General features: G+C 40.5%; 2 protein-coding genes across 3 annotated transcripts in view; one reads left to right on the top strand and one right to left on the bottom strand.

The window, feature by feature from the left end:
• Window positions 1–9,202, top strand: part of cdh23 (cadherin-related 23) — a 183,499-nt gene extending 174,297 nt beyond the window's left edge. Inside the window, exons 57-69 of one of the 2 annotated variants that reach the window (XM_086044818.1) lie at window positions 710–839; window positions 924–1,187; window positions 1,276–1,437; window positions 1,795–2,051; window positions 2,148–2,245; window positions 2,612–2,732; window positions 2,806–2,885; window positions 2,987–3,027; window positions 3,134–3,194; window positions 3,964–4,093; window positions 5,391–5,510; window positions 5,766–5,876; window positions 7,647–9,202. In XM_086044818.1, coding sequence (XP_085900944.1) covers window positions 710–839; window positions 924–1,187; window positions 1,276–1,437; window positions 1,795–2,051; window positions 2,148–2,245; window positions 2,612–2,732; window positions 2,806–2,885; window positions 2,987–3,027; window positions 3,134–3,194; window positions 3,964–4,093; window positions 5,391–5,510; window positions 5,766–5,876; window positions 7,647–7,985 — 1,914 coding nt within the window. In that variant the 3' untranslated portion in view covers window positions 7,986–9,202. The remainder of the gene's footprint in view (window positions 1–709; window positions 840–923; window positions 1,188–1,275; window positions 1,438–1,794; window positions 2,052–2,147; window positions 2,246–2,611; window positions 2,733–2,805; window positions 2,886–2,986; window positions 3,028–3,133; window positions 3,195–3,963; window positions 4,094–5,390; window positions 5,511–5,765; window positions 5,877–7,646) is intronic. The other variant, XM_086044817.1, reaches the window with a different exon arrangement.
• A 203-nt stretch (window positions 9,203–9,405) lies between these two features.
• eif3l (eukaryotic translation initiation factor 3 subunit L) lies at window positions 9,406–16,413 on the bottom strand. The gene is made up of 15 exons (XM_086044819.1): window positions 16,259–16,413; window positions 15,897–15,933; window positions 15,590–15,800; window positions 15,429–15,508; window positions 14,681–14,742; window positions 14,517–14,586; window positions 14,358–14,431; window positions 14,071–14,242; window positions 13,625–13,779; window positions 13,375–13,545; window positions 12,272–12,405; window positions 11,065–11,238; window positions 10,769–10,958; window positions 9,701–9,781; window positions 9,406–9,610 (listed from the first exon to the last, which is right to left on the bottom strand). The coding sequence occupies exons 1-15, from the start codon at window positions 16,280–16,282 to the stop codon at window positions 9,539–9,541; spliced, it is 1,707 nt and encodes a 568-aa protein (XP_085900945.1). The 5' UTR covers window positions 16,283–16,413; the 3' UTR covers window positions 9,406–9,538.
• Between the last annotated feature and the right edge of the window lie 748 nt (window positions 16,414–17,161).

Below are 17,161 nucleotides of genomic sequence, written 5' to 3'. Positions count from 1 at the left end.
TCGACTGAAAATGCCTTTACAGCTGCTCAGGGCTCAGGTAACGACCAATCACGGCTCACCTGATTTCTGAAGCTGAGTCGCGATTGGTCGTTACCTTTTCAGTCGACACAAGTGACAAAATGGTTGACCCCTAAGATGGCTAAAAAGGTGTGGATTTTTCTGATTAACTCATATTCAAGAAACGCAACATTAATCGGAATGCTACGTTTCAACTAGTGGGCCTGCTGGGAACATATTCTTGAAAAAATTGTGTTTGGGTTGATTTTAGCTTTAAGCAGGTCATTTTTAGCCATATTAGGGCGCGGCCATTTTGTCACTTCTGTTGACTGAAAATGACCACAGTTGCTCAGGACTCAGGTATCGACCAATTACGGCTCACCTGTTTTCTGAAGCTGAGCCATGATTGGTCATTATCTGAGCCCTGAGCAACTCTGATGTTTTTTTCCGTCGACAGCAAATGGCAAAATGGCCGCCCCGTGAGATGGATGAAAACGGGTGGCTTTTACTCATTAAAAGCTGGCTTAACTCATATACCATAAACGCAATATTCATCAGAATGCAGTGTTTCCATTAGTGGAGCTACATAGAACATTTTCTTGTAAAGACAATCTTTTGGGTTGACTTCCCCTTTAAAAGGAATGTCCCTCGTCTAAATGTGGTTATACTCACAGTTGAGTACTGCTCTGTATGTTTGCGTTGTCCACCTCAGCATGGCAGCTTGCCTTACCAGAAGCTCTCTGTGCCAGAGCACTCCCCTCCGGGGACTGTGGTGGGGAATGTGACCAGAGCTGTGGACGCTGATGAGGGCTCCAATGCCATTGTTTACTACTTTATTGCAGGTGATCCAGCCCCTCTCTTTCCCTTGTGTCTGAAGCTAAATGACGCACAAATCACACTGCCTTTCTTTCCATGTCCTCCTGAAGGGGGAAACAGCGATGGAAACTTTGGATTGGGTCTAGACGGAGAGCTAAAGTTGTACAGGGAACTGGATCGTGAGGAGAACCCAGTCTATTCCATTATCATCAAGGCCTCCAGTAACAAAAGTTGGAGTCCGTCCAGGGGTCAAAGGGCTTCGCGGGCCAAAGCCTTGGACCCCGCTCGAGACCCCAGCCTGCTGGAGGTGCGGATTGAACTGGAAGATATCAATGACCAGAAACCGCGATTTGCCAAGGCAGAGTACACTGCAGGTAATCTTCCATTTTTTTTTTAAACGTATGCATCTCGCGGTCTATGATCAACCCATCAAAACATGTCCCTATTCTTTCTTGCTTGCAGGAGTGGCTGCTAATGCCAAAGTGGGCTCAGAGCTCATCAAATTGGTGGCAATAGATAATGACATCGGCAACAACAGCTTGGTGCAGTATCACATTGTTACCATCCGTTACTTTCCATCACAGAGCAATGGCAGTGAGGATGTAGGGAGCATTTTCATTATTGGTGAGTCTCCTTGTTTAGCTTTGTGCCAGATGGGTAAAATTATTTCCGTGTCTTTTTACACACTCAAAAAATGTCCCTTTGAAAAGATATACATATTCAATATCGCTTGACAGTACTGTATTCTATTAAAGTGTAGTTCAGTTTTCATTTGTGTTTTGACTGTACTACATTAAATGAGAGATTTATATCATAAGTAGCAATATAACGTAGGCGGGTCGTTACGGCAGTATGATGAAAAAGAAAATCTGGTGAGTGTATATTTTGTAGACCAGTCACATTTAATGACTTTTGCTTTTTGATATCTGATTTCATCAACCGAATTAAGTATAATTAAGTATAGCTTCATGATGTCCACAGGTTTGACAGATGGTATTATTCGCACCTATGACCTCTTCACGGCTTACAGTCCTGGATATTTTCAGCTCGAAATTTTGGCATGCGACCTGGCAGGTCATAGCACCACCACTAATGTCAATATCTACATCCTGCGCGATGACCAGAGGGTCAAGATAGTCTTCAATGAGATCCCTGATTTGGTCCGTGAAAACCAAGATGATTTCATTAACTTGCTATCCAACATCACTGGCGCTGTCGTCAACCTGGACGACATTCAAGTGAGGTTTTATTTTCATTTTGACAGTTAAATAATATATTGGTAATGTGTGTGTAAATAACTACAAGTCTTTTGCCCTCTGTTTGCTTTCTCCCAGTTTCATGTTGACAAGAAGGGCAGAGTGAATTATGCCCAGACAGACATGCTGATGCACGTAGTCAACAATCAAAGCAACACCATCCAAGATGTTGAAAGGTGTCGTCTGAAGTCCAATCTCAACCAATATTTCAGTCCAAAGCAGCACATAGTAACACCAACTCTTAATCAATGTTGCTGCAACCTTTGAAAGATTTCAAATGTTGCTGACTATTCTGCAACTTGTACATAAAACATTTTCCTCTGCCCCTTACATATATATATATTTGCACTGCGTCATTTAGTCTTGCCTTTTTTTAATATTATTTCTTCCTATTATTCTTTTTTTTTTGTATTATTATTTTTAAAACACAAACTTGCTGTTACACCCCAATTTATCTGCACAATACAGTACAATGACAATAAACGGTTTCTGTTCTATTCTGCTCAGTCCGGCCGTGTGTTCTCTCCCCCTCTCATCTGCAGAGTGATCCAGATGATCGATGAAAACAAAGAGCAGCTTAGAAATTTGTTTAGAAAGTACAACGTGGTGGATGTTCAGCCCGCCGTCAGTGACAAGCTGCCTGACGACATCACCACGCTGCAGGTCAGGTTAACCCGTTAAAACAATGTTATGCGCTTCTGTGGTGTTAAATTTCTGTTTTGTTTGTCTGTCACAGCTGGTCATCATTATTCTGGCTGTGCTGCTGTGCCTGGCAGGGATATTGTTTGTCTCAATGAACTGGCATTATCGCAGAATGTAAGAGTTTTTCAGCATGAATTTATGTGTCTGCTCGGTCACGTTTTAAGCCGTGTTGCTAGAAGATTGTCCGAGTAGTGACATTATTATTACCGTTGCAGGCATCAGAGGAAGCTCAAAGCCATCGTTGCAGGATCAACAGGTTTGTGTTTGTTCCTGTTGCTGCATGTGGCCATACAGTATGACATGCAAAGCACGGTTCTGAAGGAGCAAGTTTATGAATGAGTTGACTTTCCTCCACCATCCAGGGAACCAAGGTTTAATGGATATTCTGGACATGCCCAACACCAACAAGTACTCCTTTGAGGGGTGAGATTTTCATTCCATCTAAATTTCATGAATTCTCCCAATCAGTTTTTTCGGTAGTTGTTTGTCCACTGCCTGCATCCACAGAGATACTTTTTAGTACTTGAGTCTTTATTCAATTTTGATGAAGTTGATGACATTTCCGTCTAAAAACAGTTAACAATTTTATTTGAGCTGACATAACCGCACCCGAATGTTTTTTGGGAGCAACTTTTATGCTATGTATAGAGGCACAGCTCAGTAAATTTGAATTTTTGTAGGAAAGTTTGTTTATATCAGTAGTTTACTTCAAAAACGGAAACACTGACAGTATATAATATAGATTCATTAAACATATTGGGACGTACTTTTCAGAAGCACAAATCATGCATAAATACTGTATTACAAATCCTCTTCATAGTTTTTTTTATATATTTACATTTTTGAGATCGTGAATTTGCGGTCCTTGTTAGCTGTTAAGATATAATCATTAAGATGATAAAAACAAATAAAGCATGAAATATGAATTGTGAATCCATATAATATATACTGTATCGTATAATTTTCACTTTTTGAATCGCACTATTGAAATAAACTGTGTTTTCCACGGTATGATAATTTATTGAGATGCACCAATAATATGAAAAAAAACTGGGTGTTTGATCTACTTCAGTATTTTTCTAGTTGTATTGTATTTCCAAGTAACAGTACAGCACTTTAGAGGAGCTGGGTTTTTTTTCAGAAGAACCATCCTATATTTCTGTTCAATTATAACTTTAAAATACCTCTGCAGAGCTAATCCGGTGTGGCTGGATCCATTCTGTCACAACCTGGAGCTGGCTGCTCAGGCAGACCACGAGGACGACCTGCCTGAGAACCTGAGTGAGATAACGGACCTGTGGAACAGCCCTGCACGCACTCATGTCAGTACCAGCAAAATTTCATTCATCATGCAAGGTGGCCAAAAAGCCCTTTTAGAATGCAACTTTTTTATTACATAACCAAATGAAGAAACACGTTTGTGGAAATTATTACAAAACCAGGCGTAGATATTGCGGGTTTTTTTTATTGTTTTCTTTGTCATTTTTGTATGACGGTGGATGTTTTTGTATTACTGTATATGATTTTGGACCATTAAACCATGACACACTTTGTGCTTTTTCTTAAAGATGATCAACCGAAACATATTTTTCATCCAGAATATCTTCTACGCAAGCCCACTAGTTGAAATATGGCATTCTGATTAATATTGTGTTTGTGGAATAAGAATTTTTAGCTTGCTTGGGGGGCGGCCATTTTTTCACTTCCGTCGACTGAAGATGACAGAAGTGAAAAAATGTCCGCCCCCTGAGACTGAAGATGACAGAAGTGACGAAATGGCCGCCCCCTGAGATGGCTAAAAGTGGGTGCATTTTGCTGCTTAACTTATATTCCACAAACGCAATATTAATCAGAATAGCTTGTTTCACCTAGTGAGCTTGCATAGAACATATTCTTGAAAAAATATGTTTGGGTTGACTTCTGCTATAAAGAAGTCATTTTTCAGGGTTTTATTAGCGGAGCGTCTCGTATTTAATCAGGGGTACATTGAAGACATAGTCAAGTCAAAGTCCAAACACATTATTCTGATTAATTAATATTGCGTTTGTGGAATATGAATTATGCAGCAAAATCCACACGTTCTTATCCATCTCAGGGTGCGGACATTTTGTCACTTGCTGTCAACTGAAAATTACATCACAGGGCTCAGGTAACGAAAAATCAGGGCTCAGCTTGCGATTATCACATGACCAAAGTCAGAAAACATGATTGGTCGTTACCTGACTAACTGTGATGTCATTTGCAGTCGACAGCCAGTGGCAAAATGGCCGCCCCCTGAGATGGATAAAAGCGGTTGGATTTTGCTGCTTAATTCATATTACACAAACGCAATTTAGTCAGAATGCCGTGTTTAGATAAGTGGGGCCGCATAGAACATATAATACACAGAAGAAACGTTTTACCTTGATTTGACTTTCCCTTTAAATGCACAATTCTGATGATTAGACTTTTTTGATAACCATTGAGTACAAACCTAATTAGTCTACTCTAACATATGTCATCAATTTTGTTGGAAATAATTGTTTTGCATTGTAAAGACAATTTGTGGAAACACTGTGGTTTTGAGAGATGACACCCTGTAAGTTGGCAGCTGACGTATTTTTGGTGTCACTGTCACAGGGAACATTTGGTCGCGAGCCTCAAGCGAAGCCTGATGATGATCGTTACTTGAGAGCAGCAATTCAGGAGTACGACAATATTGCTAAACTGGGCCAGATCATGCGGGAAGGGCCTATCAAGGTGAGACATGAAATGTTGGGCACACGCTGAAATGTTCTGTCCAGACTCATATGCCACTTGATCATTTGTAATGGACGCCTCGTCTGATCCTTGTAAGTGGAAACTAAAATCTCCTCCAGTAAGTTCTGAGAAGAAAACAGGAAATCAAGGAGAATGACACAGCAGCTGATTCATCACTGCTCTGGTTATTTCATGTTCAACATCTCTGGCGATGCATGTGCTTCAAGAGTTTGATCCAAACTGCCATCCCGTCAGGGTTCCCTGCTCAAAGTGGTCCTGGACGACTATCTGAGACTGAAAAAACTATTTGCAGCCAGACTCGTCACTGTTTCCACCAGCCAGGGAGAAAACTCATCAGTCACTGAGGTGGGCTCGGTTGACTGCTGTGTGCTGCCGCTGCCTTGCGACAACGCTGCCTCCTTTGACTTTCCATCTGATCCGGCTTTTTCCTCATACCTTGGTGACTTGGGACAACAGTGTTGCTCACTCTATTATATCTATACATACTCATTGTTTCTGACCCTTGCCTTCCTCTGGAGACGTGCGTGAACAACACTGCACATTTTCTGTGAAAAGGTCCTTTTTCATTTTGGAGGCATAGCAGTAAGCAGCAAATAATGCAGCATGTTGACTATTCCAGATGCACCAAAGCATTTTTTTCTGAGACATCAAAGCCTCTACATAAAAAAAGTCCTAGTGCTATTACTACTCGTTTTTTAAGAGACTGCATGGGATTGTAATGTGTTTGCGGGAATTTTTGTCCAATCATCCAGAAGAACACACGAGACCATTGATATCGGATAAGAGGGCCCCTGACTCTATTTTATCCATCCATTCATTTTCTATATGCCTTATAGCAGGGATGGGCAACTTAAATGCTGGAGGGGGCCACATTTTATCATCAGTGCTACTGGCGGGCCACATAGGCATTACGCATTTCGTAACCAGATGTATGACAAAAATGCTATTTTACATATGGACAAAATATGTGCATCCGTGCAAAATACATTATTATTATTGCATTTTTCAGTTTATGTATACAAGATTCACAACCCTAACCCAAAATCAAAGGGTTTGAAGCAAACAACAAAACAACCCTACTGTAATTTTTTCCAGTGCAAAGGGCTCTCGCATAGAAATTAACATTTAAGGATGGCACAAAAGTACTGAATACTGAATAAGAAGCCAACATTAAGTTCAAGAACTCATTTTGTATTTTTTTTTCACTAAAATAAACTCACTCAAAATGTTAATATTATTGAGGTACTATGTTTGTGCTGCATATGATTACAAATCCGCAATATATATATATATATATATATATATATATATATATATATATATATATATATATATATATATATATATATATATGTATATGTATATATATATATACATATATATATATATATATACATATATATATATATATGTATATATATATATATACATATATATATATATATATATATATATATGTATATATATATATATATGTATATATATATATGTATATAAGGCCAACTCACATTGAGGGCAGTATAAGACCCACTGTAAGTGCAACTAAGACATTTCTGTCATCTAGAGGTAATTGGTGGTATTACTGCTTAAAATTGCAGTTGACCACTGTATATTTGAAGTTTGGGACCCATGGATTCACGTATTCACAGATTTTTTTAAAAAAAACAATATTTTGGATTTTTCTGGCTATTTTTTATTCTTTTTTTGTCCCCCATTTGAACGTTTGTTAGCGTTGTTTGAAGAATTTGGGGAGTTTGTAAAAAAAACAACCAAAAAAGAGAAATCTCTGCCCATCTCTGCCCTTTAGTGTTAAAGCGACCTACACTCTGGACTGGTCACCAGTTAATCACAGGCCACATAAAGTTGTTAACACAGGACTGTCTCAGTATGATGAAGGAAAAATGTTTGGTGGAATTAAGACCAAGGACTGCGTTATTGATTCTTTAAAATCAGGTCTGGATACTCTGCACTCAATCTTGTTCTCCTTTCGCTTTCATGTTTATGATTGACAACCGATTTTTCTTCTAAATGTTTCCGTTCCTCTGTCCCTTCACTTTGATTTGTTTGTAAGCAGCATCCTTATTCATTGTCCTTTGTGCCTCTGTCGACCATCAGCTGATCCAGAGTGATTTGGATGATGACGAGGAAGAGCGTATGAGCATGGGAGGAGGTCGCGGCACTCTGCGCTTCAAGCACAAGCTTCCCATGGAGCTGAAGGGCCCAGAAGGCGTGCACGTGGTCCACGGCAGCACAGGTACCCTGCTCACCTCTGACCTCAACAGCCTGCCAGAGGACGACCAGCGGGCTCTGGCGCGTTCTCTCGAGGCTCTAAACGCAGACGGGGGGCTTTACTCCGAGCGCAACGCCCGCACCGAGTCGGCCAAGTCGACTCCAATGCACCGTCACAAGGACGGAGAGCTATCGGAGAGCCCCTTGGAAATCACTGAGTTATGACTAGCCGAGGCCTCGCTGGTCTGAGCCCAACCATGACTCAAGTGTGTGCGTGTGCTTGTGTCTCCACACCACCACCCTGACCCTGTTTGGAAAATACGGGGAAGACCCATGAAGGACCAGAGTGTGAGTGTGCTAGTCCACAGGCCACTTGGGTCAAAACTCACAACTTGATTGGTTAAAGTGGATGGCGAGCTTTCTTAAAGATGTTTTTTTTCTCAAAACCAAAAAGGAAAATGATTAGCAGGGCAAAGCGAGAACAACAGTTATGGGCGCCATCAAGTTTCACCCAAAGAATGATGGAACATTCCTGTGGAAGAGACTACTACCATAAAGAAGCAGCGGGTGCTACATTCTCACTGCATCCAGTCTCACAAACAGAAACGCACACTCTCGCACACACACACGTCTCCACAATTTCAGACCAGCGAATGGCCTTCAATAGGAGACTAAATATTCCAACTCCTTTTCACATTTGCAAGTGTAAAACCAGTGTCTGTCTGTGAAGATGGAAAATGAAGATCTTTATTTTAGTATTTATGGGAACGAAATGATGCAGTGCGACCGGAATGCCTCAAATAATCTCTTGATGCTTGAAAGATTAAACTTTCCATCCGCACTGTGGAAATTGTTGGATCAAAAATAAAAGGCACCCAAAACTGGCCAAGCTGGTCCACCTTTCCGTCGTAAGCATGTTCTGAGTTTGTGGTTTACATGGAGAGGCCTAACTGATAAAAACACCTCAAGGGAGCGTTCAACATTGGTTGCTTTTGGAGCAAAAACTATGAGAAATTTCTGTCCTCAAAGAAAGTTTAACAATTTGAATCTTAAAAATATATATTAGCTGTTGTATTTTATTGATATGAAGATGGCAACTTGCCCACCAAGACTTTACACTGCCACCTGAGGGGAGTTGGAGTCATGCTCAAATCGAGCCATGTTTACTTTATTTTTTTATTTCAAGATAAGTATTTGAATCATTTTTTTAAACATAAATGCCTGCTTACCACAACAGGTAGGTTTATTTGGATGTCTGTGGGCGTACGTGTAAATTGTGCAATACAGTAGTGTTTTTCTTTTCTATGACGCTGTTTCTGATGAGTGGTGTGTTTGCAAACTTCATTTTTATATGTACATTTTTGTATGTTTTTATTTGTTTGTCGTTACTGTCACCAGCCCTGAGATCTGTGATAATAAAAGAAATATGCAACCATCTGTCACATTCTTAGTAGGATGACTGGTTCGCAGTTTGGTGTTGATAAAAATGTTGGCCAATTAAATCATATGTATCAACCTGAACAAGGAGGGCTCTTTAACCACATACTTTCACAAATGTTAAATAAGTGGTGATATATTGGGCAGCAATGGCACAGGCTTGGAAACATTGCCATCTAGTGATTGGAGATGATAAACACAAAGTCTGTTTGTAAATCCACCAATCAGTTGCTTTATTGTTTCCAAATGACATAAAAGTCATCAAGAAGAAATTTCAAGAAACCTGACAAGCAACAGGTAAAGAGTCAATGCCGCGGTCTCTTCCCTGTTAAGATTCAGATTCAGCGGCTTGTGGCGCTCCCAGACGTGGCCGTGGTGCTGCTTGCTGGCGTCTTCTTCAGTGTCCGATTCAACTGTGGAGACAGGAGTGAAAATTTGAGTTATTCCAAGGACAGAAATTCCTGAAAACGCAAAAGTGACAACAAGGATAGATCAATACTCACCTCTTCAAATTTGTGAATCTGTCGGATGAAAAAGTCTCCATATCGGCGAGCCACTTTAGTGTCTGCTATGTGGATCATGTCCTGAGGAGATGGAAGGACAATCAACCTGACTCATAAAGTCATTTTTATGAATGGCAATTATCTAATTTACTATAGAATGCTAAACTGATTTATTAAACCAACAACCTTTTTTTTTTTTTTTAAACATCATATTCAACTACTGAAATTACTTATTTGCTGTTCAGCTTTTATGGGGTTTTTTTGTGTAGTCATAACATTTTCAGGTCTTGATGGAACAATCCGATGTCGCCTAACTGTGACTGACGCTTACCCCGTTCTTGCCCCGTGCGCTGATTCGCTAGCTAACAGCCAGTCAGAGTGACCAAATGTCACGACTTACAATGCTAATTCAACATGCTGAAACGCCCACCAGATGCTTCCCAACCGGATCCGATGTTACGACGGAGTTTGCTACATCAATCAGATGGGGCAAACCGATGCCCCGACACTTCTCGAGATCGGATTAATTTATCTAGGCCTTTATACTCAGGTGCGCCTCGTATATAATAAAATGTGAGCTCGTCTCTCGTCTCTATTTTCCTCCCCGCGCTCACCGTGGCCACTGAAGCCTCAACGTGAAAAATAGATTAATGACTGACTACTGACAAATGGAAAGCTAAATAAAAGGGGCTTCTGTCTATGCTTAGTCCATCTATTTTAAAAATGTTCCCGTCATTCGTCAGTCATCAGCAAAACGGGCGTCTGTCAGTGACAGATAGACGGACCGGTCCGTCAGATAGGCGGAGTGCTCAGCTCTGCATAACAGCTTTTGGTAATTAACAATGCTGTCAATTTAGACAAGCTGTGGCACAAAACTTAACATTAAATGGCGGTCTATTAAGTTTGTTAAGCACTGTATACATAGGAGGAAGACAGCAATGCCTGGAATGTGTTAAAAGATGAAAAATATAAAACAAGTGTGACGTGGTGATGGAAAACAATTTGCAATGGAATTCTACTTAAGTACCTGCTCTTATATTAAGAGCAATCCATATTTTAAGGATATACCTTGTCAATGTAAAAGTCAACCTCAGAAGCTGACTGGAATTCTCCATCCAGAGCTGAGATGCCGCTGGTCCACACCAAGTTCTTCATCTTGTGCTTGAAAACGAGCAGCTGAATCCGGAAGTCCTGCTCAGTCATGTCCAGGAATCCTGCCAGCTTGGCCACCGGCATTGTGGTATACAGCTTCAAGAAGCTGAAATGAAACAACACCAGTCAGATAAGAAGTTTCCTACACCAAAGCAAAGCAACTAATGAGGCGCACAATGTGCGCGCAACTGTAGTCGGTGAGTAGGCGGCACCTGCGGATGGTGGAGAGCTGCGCCTGCTGCTGCACTTCCTCTGAGAAGACCTTGAGCTGCTGCTGGAAGGGTTCCTTGTGGTAGTGGCTGTGGACGTTGTCATAGTTGGGCACCACTGGAGACAAGAACTTGGGGCGGGCGAAGCTGAACAACTCCTCAAACACCTGCAAGTCTCTGAGGTGGAAAAGGTGACATTCTCTGATTAATGACACGAGTCACTGTATTCGCTAACAATCACTCAGGTCACATATACCAGGAGTGTTAAACATGTTTTTGTCACAGGCCACTTTCGATGTGGTTGTTCTCAGGTGACTGGTTATAATGATGAAACCACATACATGTATCCGCAATTAGCTACTCGCAAATTCACCTATTCAAGGATTTTGGTGACATATCCTCTTATTACTCGTTTAAAAGTAATCTATTCAATGTTTTTGCAGTCTTTCTGAAATGCCCTAACATGTCACAAGATGTCGCCAAAGCCTTGCCTAGTAAAAATATTGACGCTTTGGCGCCATCTGTTGTCAATTATAGGAACATGAAGCTTTTTTAGGGGGGCTTCAATAACTTGCAGATGTTCGCTTTTCATGGCAGGGGTTAGCGGGGGATTGCTGCACAACAAAAATCACCGTTTGGTACATATCTGGGTTTTAAGGTCATAGTTCAGGCAACATTGGGCACAGTTAAGGGAACAAAATTCAAAACAAACTGTTTACGTTGGAAGTGAGCAGGAATACATTTGATGGAATTTAAAATGAAGTAACATAAAAACCAATTCATTTTAGGAAAGTGCAACATCAATAATGTCTTTTTATAAGAAATAAAGGTTGCAGAAATGTAAAACAGTAATAGAAGAGTGCACAATATGGTATGAACACATCAAAAAGCATTTGTTACTGCTTTGGTTCCATCGAAAACAAACTGGCAGAGGCACTTTAATTAAATGTTGTGTTTGTGCTTTCTTTTTTTTTACAGCAAGCCATGACGGCTAATACGACAAGCTGAGCTGCATTGTGTTTGTTTACAAGCAAGGCATGTAGCAAGAGTGTGAAACTGTTAGACGAATACCTAATACCTTCTGTGTGGGGACCGTCATTATTTGTACAAAATTGCTCTGTCATTTGGTTGAATGCGGCAAGCTTTTGCAAGCCATATAAACCGACCTCGAGTTGTGACAGCTGTGCCATAACCAACGGAAAATAAATACCCTTTCTGCATGCGCAGCATCTTGTCTCCGTACTTGTCCCTCAGCTGGGTGTGGATGCTCTCGTCGATGCGCATCGGGTACATGGTGAGCGCAATGGCCAGCAGACCGTGCATCTGCTCGTTCTGTTTGTTGATCTGCAAGCACAAGCACAGCAATCTGAGCACAGCAAGGAAACACAGCAACAATTTGAAATCAATGTGTTTGGTGACAGTATGTAAGCGGTAGTTCATAAAACACTACTTTACGTAAAAAAAATAAATAAACTGCCTGAAATGTGAATAGCATTTAAAAAATATATCTATGATGCAGGATTTCAATATGACATAACAGGCTCAGTAAAGTGTTTCTTTATCTTGCTTCGCTTGTATATTCTCCCCATGCTTGAGTGGGTTTTCCACAGGTACACCAGCATTTGTCAACATTTAAAAAAACAGCCAAATTAGATTGATTGAAGAATATTGTTTTCGTTTGTTCATAGGTGCTAATATGAGTGTGAATGGGTGGTTGTCTATATGTGCACAACGATTGGCTGGTGCCCATTCCAGGGTATGCACACCCTTCGCCCAAAAGTCAGCTGGGATAGGCTGCAGCTCATCGCGACCTTAATGAGGGCAAGCACTACAATAAATGGATGGAAGGACGTGGCATCATTTTTGTAAATTCGTCACCTTTAACTGGGACAAGGTCTAAGCAATTTTGATATCCCCCCCACTCAATATTGCGATTCTGATGTAACACTGATTTGTTTTTTTCAACGTCCACTTCCCATGTCGTTTTTACCAAACACAAACAATAAATTAATCTGTATAACAATTAACAGCTTTATTATACACAAATGTTTTGTTCTTATAGGTTAGTCGTACACTAAAATAAAAGCAAATGAACCATTACTTATGTAGAAACTATAAAAATGAACAAAAGATATATACACATATAAAAAAAAAAAATAAAGCCTATCAATTGACCAAAATAATCCAGAACTTTTATTTTATTGTATTGTATTTTTTAAAATTGCAGCCTTTGCGATTTGATTTCATCCTACTACATTGCTCGATTTGAATTTGATTAATTGTTCAGCCCTAACCGGGACAGTCGGGGCTTACCATCTCATATTTATACGTTGACCTCTGGAACATGTTTCTCGTCCTCTGAATGTATAGCAGGATGTTTGCAAACACTCGGATGGCGTCCTGGTAACGCCTCATCATTAGATAGGCGAAGCCCACGTAGTAATAGGTGGTGATCTGACACTCGGGCACACGGGAGTACATGCTCTGAGGGAGGGGTGTGGGGAGCAAAAGCACATTTTAATACTGGAACCAAAGTGCTAGACAAGAGCTCGCTGGGTTTTACCTTCTTGTTGAGCTCAATGTTCTCCAACACTTTAATGGCCTGGTAATAGTCTCCAAGCAGAGAGTGCAGTCTCAGCAGCCCTACCAAGCTGAAGTAACCCAACATCTTGTAGAGGGAGTGGCGCCCATATTCCCCGGCCACACTCTCGGGGTCCCCTGCAACATACAGTAGAAATGCATTTTCAGTTTGACTTCCTAAAAACTTGTCAAAGCATCCTTTAGACGTTTTTGAACCACCAGTAGCTCGTGATGCTGGTTACCAGTGTGTTAAGTCCTAAACTTATATCATACACTAAGCAGGCAAAATGTTTCCCTGCAGTGTGTATTCTCATGTGATTTTTGCAACGGTTACTGTACTGCATCTCATTTCATTGAGCAAGTGGTCATCATCTTGGGCTTGGTTAGTGTAAATGTGGCCCATTCTCAATTTTGAGATGGATTTCGTACCTCCGCTGGTGTAGACTTCAAGCTGGCGGTTTATGTTACTTTTATCCACAAGGGAGTGCAGCACGTTCAGGACGCTGTGGACGTTCCAGATCTTTGGATTGTTTCGCAGGAACTCAATCTCGTCCTCCGACTTATTGGTTGTCTTGCAGCGGAACTGACTGAACGACTGAAACTGAAAAGGAGGATGAGTACAAATTTATTGTACTACCTTCAAATATTACTTTGGTTTGTCCATATCTTGCTGCATAGTATTTCTTTGCAACTCTCTTGAACAAAATAGAACACACCTGGTAGATAAATTCATCAATTATGTCCCAGAGCCATTGGTTTGGTAGTTCCAAGGGGGCAGGGCCATCAGCATCTATTTGAAATCAAAACAAAACATCCACAAATGACTGGCATTACAGTGATAACTAAAGGAAGACAGACAAATTCTTGAAGCTTACTCAGAATATAGTTGAAGAGGTTGCAGTAATTGTAGTAGGACTCAAACCGCTGGTTTAATGTGGGTCCCCCCTAAACAGTTTTAGAGGGTAGGTTGTTTACAAAGACCAACTATGAAAGGTTTCCCTGCAAGTTAAAGTCCCTGGTCAAAGCAGTTGTGACTTACGCTGACTTTAGCGTAGATGTGTCTGTAGTACAGTTCCTTATAGAGAATGAGGAAGACGGCATCTGTCGGAGGCAGAATGTGGCAGGTTAAGATCGGAGGAGTCATGCTGCATTCAAAACTGCTGGGAAATCTGAATACCCCTGGGAGCTTCTAAGGCAGGACCAACTTTCTAGTAAAATGTAAACACAAAAACAAAGACGTCTACCCTGCATTGGGTTGGGACACAGTTGGGAGAAAAAGTTACATTACATTACTACATGATATAGCCATGCGTTAAGTGACGATATTTAGTTTTAAAGTTTTTAAAATGTATGAATGTAAAAAAAACGCACAATCCTTAGGGTATAACATTAAGTCAAATTAGTTTCAACCTAAAATTTGGGGATAAGCAATTCATACGAATTATCCATTCATTCATTTTCTTTGATGCTTGTCCTCATTTGGGTTGCAGCAGGTGAGCTGAAGACTATCCCAGTTGATTTTGGGTGACAACAAAACCCACACCCACACTTGTTAGCAATTTAGAGTCTTCAATTAAGCTAACATGAATATTTGTGTAATATTGGAGGAAACAGGAGTAACAAAAGAAAATGACTGGTAAATTTTCCCCATTCCAAGGCACTTTTATACATTAGGACAGACATTTCTAACTTCCTGGTTTATTGTAATACAGCATCGCACCCAAAGCAGTGACAAAAAACAATTTGGTCTTGTATGTCTTCATAAAGACTGAGACCAACTCACTCACCGTTGCCAACAAGTGATGAAATGGACTCGGCCCCTGGCCAAGGAGATGTCTTGAAGAAGCGGTCAGTCAGCTTGTTCCAACTTAAAAACAATAGCATCACCAAAGACGTGAGCCACTTGGCAAGGGTAACCGGGAGATGGCGTTTGTAAGAGCAATATTACCTGTTTTCATAGACATCTTGTATCTCATAGATCTTCTGTTCAATGCTCTCGCTGGACACACGATTGGACTGCAGCTCGTAGACTTTCTGGTCGATCAAGTCAGAGATGGTTTTGTGGAAGTATTGAAGGAAATTCTTGATCACCTCTGGGATAACGTGGTAGGTCTGCTGCTCATACTGACGCTCAAAAGCCATGTCTGCTTTTGGGTCACCTGCGAACAGATCGAAATGGATCATTTAGGTTTTCAACGCAAAGGCTGCGCATACGAGGGCTATGTAAGCCAATAATGAGGATAATGTTCACAAACCGGTGTGGAGGTCATATTCGTTGGAGTAGCCGTCATACTGAAAGTAAAGAAGAAGAAGCATGAGCAACATCTGTCAGGGTGTATGCATCATCATTGATGTCTACCAGCAGCCACGAACAACGCGCATTTACGTAAAGTAAATCAGCATAAATTCAAATTAACGATGTCCTGCTAATACCGGTTACAAGAAACCAGAAAAGCGCAAAATAATCTGATTGCTGTGTTATTTTGGCCAAAGCAAGAAAATCGTTGAATTGTGTTGTTGTACCATAGATAGAGCTAGCTAACCGGCTGTAGCTTTGTAGATATCCTATCGCCTGTTACAAAGACAACAAATTCAGAGGTAAAATAGGTCTACTAACATCGTCGTCGTCGTGGTATGACATGATTCCAGAAGTAATCCAGGGGATTATTTTCCTTCCTGAGGGCAATTTTGAAAAACAGGAGCAGCTAGCTAACCCTGCAAAACCACGCAGACTTTCTTGCGGGATGGCAGGAAGCGGAAAGAAAATTATGACGTGTTTCTGAAATATCGCGGTATTAGGAACGCGTTTTCGTAATTTGTTGCATCGTGGGAAATGTTGTTCATTTTCACATTTTATTATATCAATCATTCCATTAAACCAACAACACATTACCTTAATCGATTTATATATGTTGTGGGTGGCATTCACGGACAAATATGCGTTATCTTATCAAATAAAGTAGTAGTAGTATAGTTAACTCTCTAACTAAACATTGTGTTTTTGTGTGTTTTTGTTTGTTGTTTGTTTGTTTGTTTGTTTTTTGTTGTTGTTTTGTTTTACCCCGACAGTATTTTTTACATAACATAATGAACCAAACCAATTCACTACCAGCCGTAGACCAAATCTAATAGCTTTTCGTGCAGCATTTATGGCTGAAAATTGATTTTCTTTAGTCGTTTAAACGTGTACTGTACTGTACTTAGAAAATAGTATAGAACGTGATCTTATGGATCTGCCACTTGGTGGCGTAATTGCAACAACCTGCAGTTCAAAACACGAAAACCACGGCTAGACCTGTAACCATGAATTTAAAAAAGCCACATTTCACCAGCCTCTGAATTTCGAAGTGCAGTACTGGATTGCATTTTGAGTTAAGGTTTTACACTTCCGCCACCACAATAAAGTTATGTTTAGGATTTTAAATAGGCTTTGCATATGTAAGCATCCTCCAAATGCTTCACATCGACAAGTATTGCAAGGTGTTATTTCTTCCTTTTTTTAACAGGTTAAATTTTGAAG

This window comes from Filicampus tigris, chromosome 11 (assembly GCF_054856515.1).
Source record: "Filicampus tigris isolate MCC_2025a chromosome 11, RoL_Ftig_1.0, whole genome shotgun sequence".
NCBI classification, from domain to species: domain Eukaryota; kingdom Metazoa; phylum Chordata; class Actinopteri; order Syngnathiformes; family Syngnathidae; genus Filicampus; species Filicampus tigris.
The sequence above is the reverse complement of the archived record's forward strand: the minus strand, read 5'-3'. Positions and strand labels throughout refer to the sequence as shown.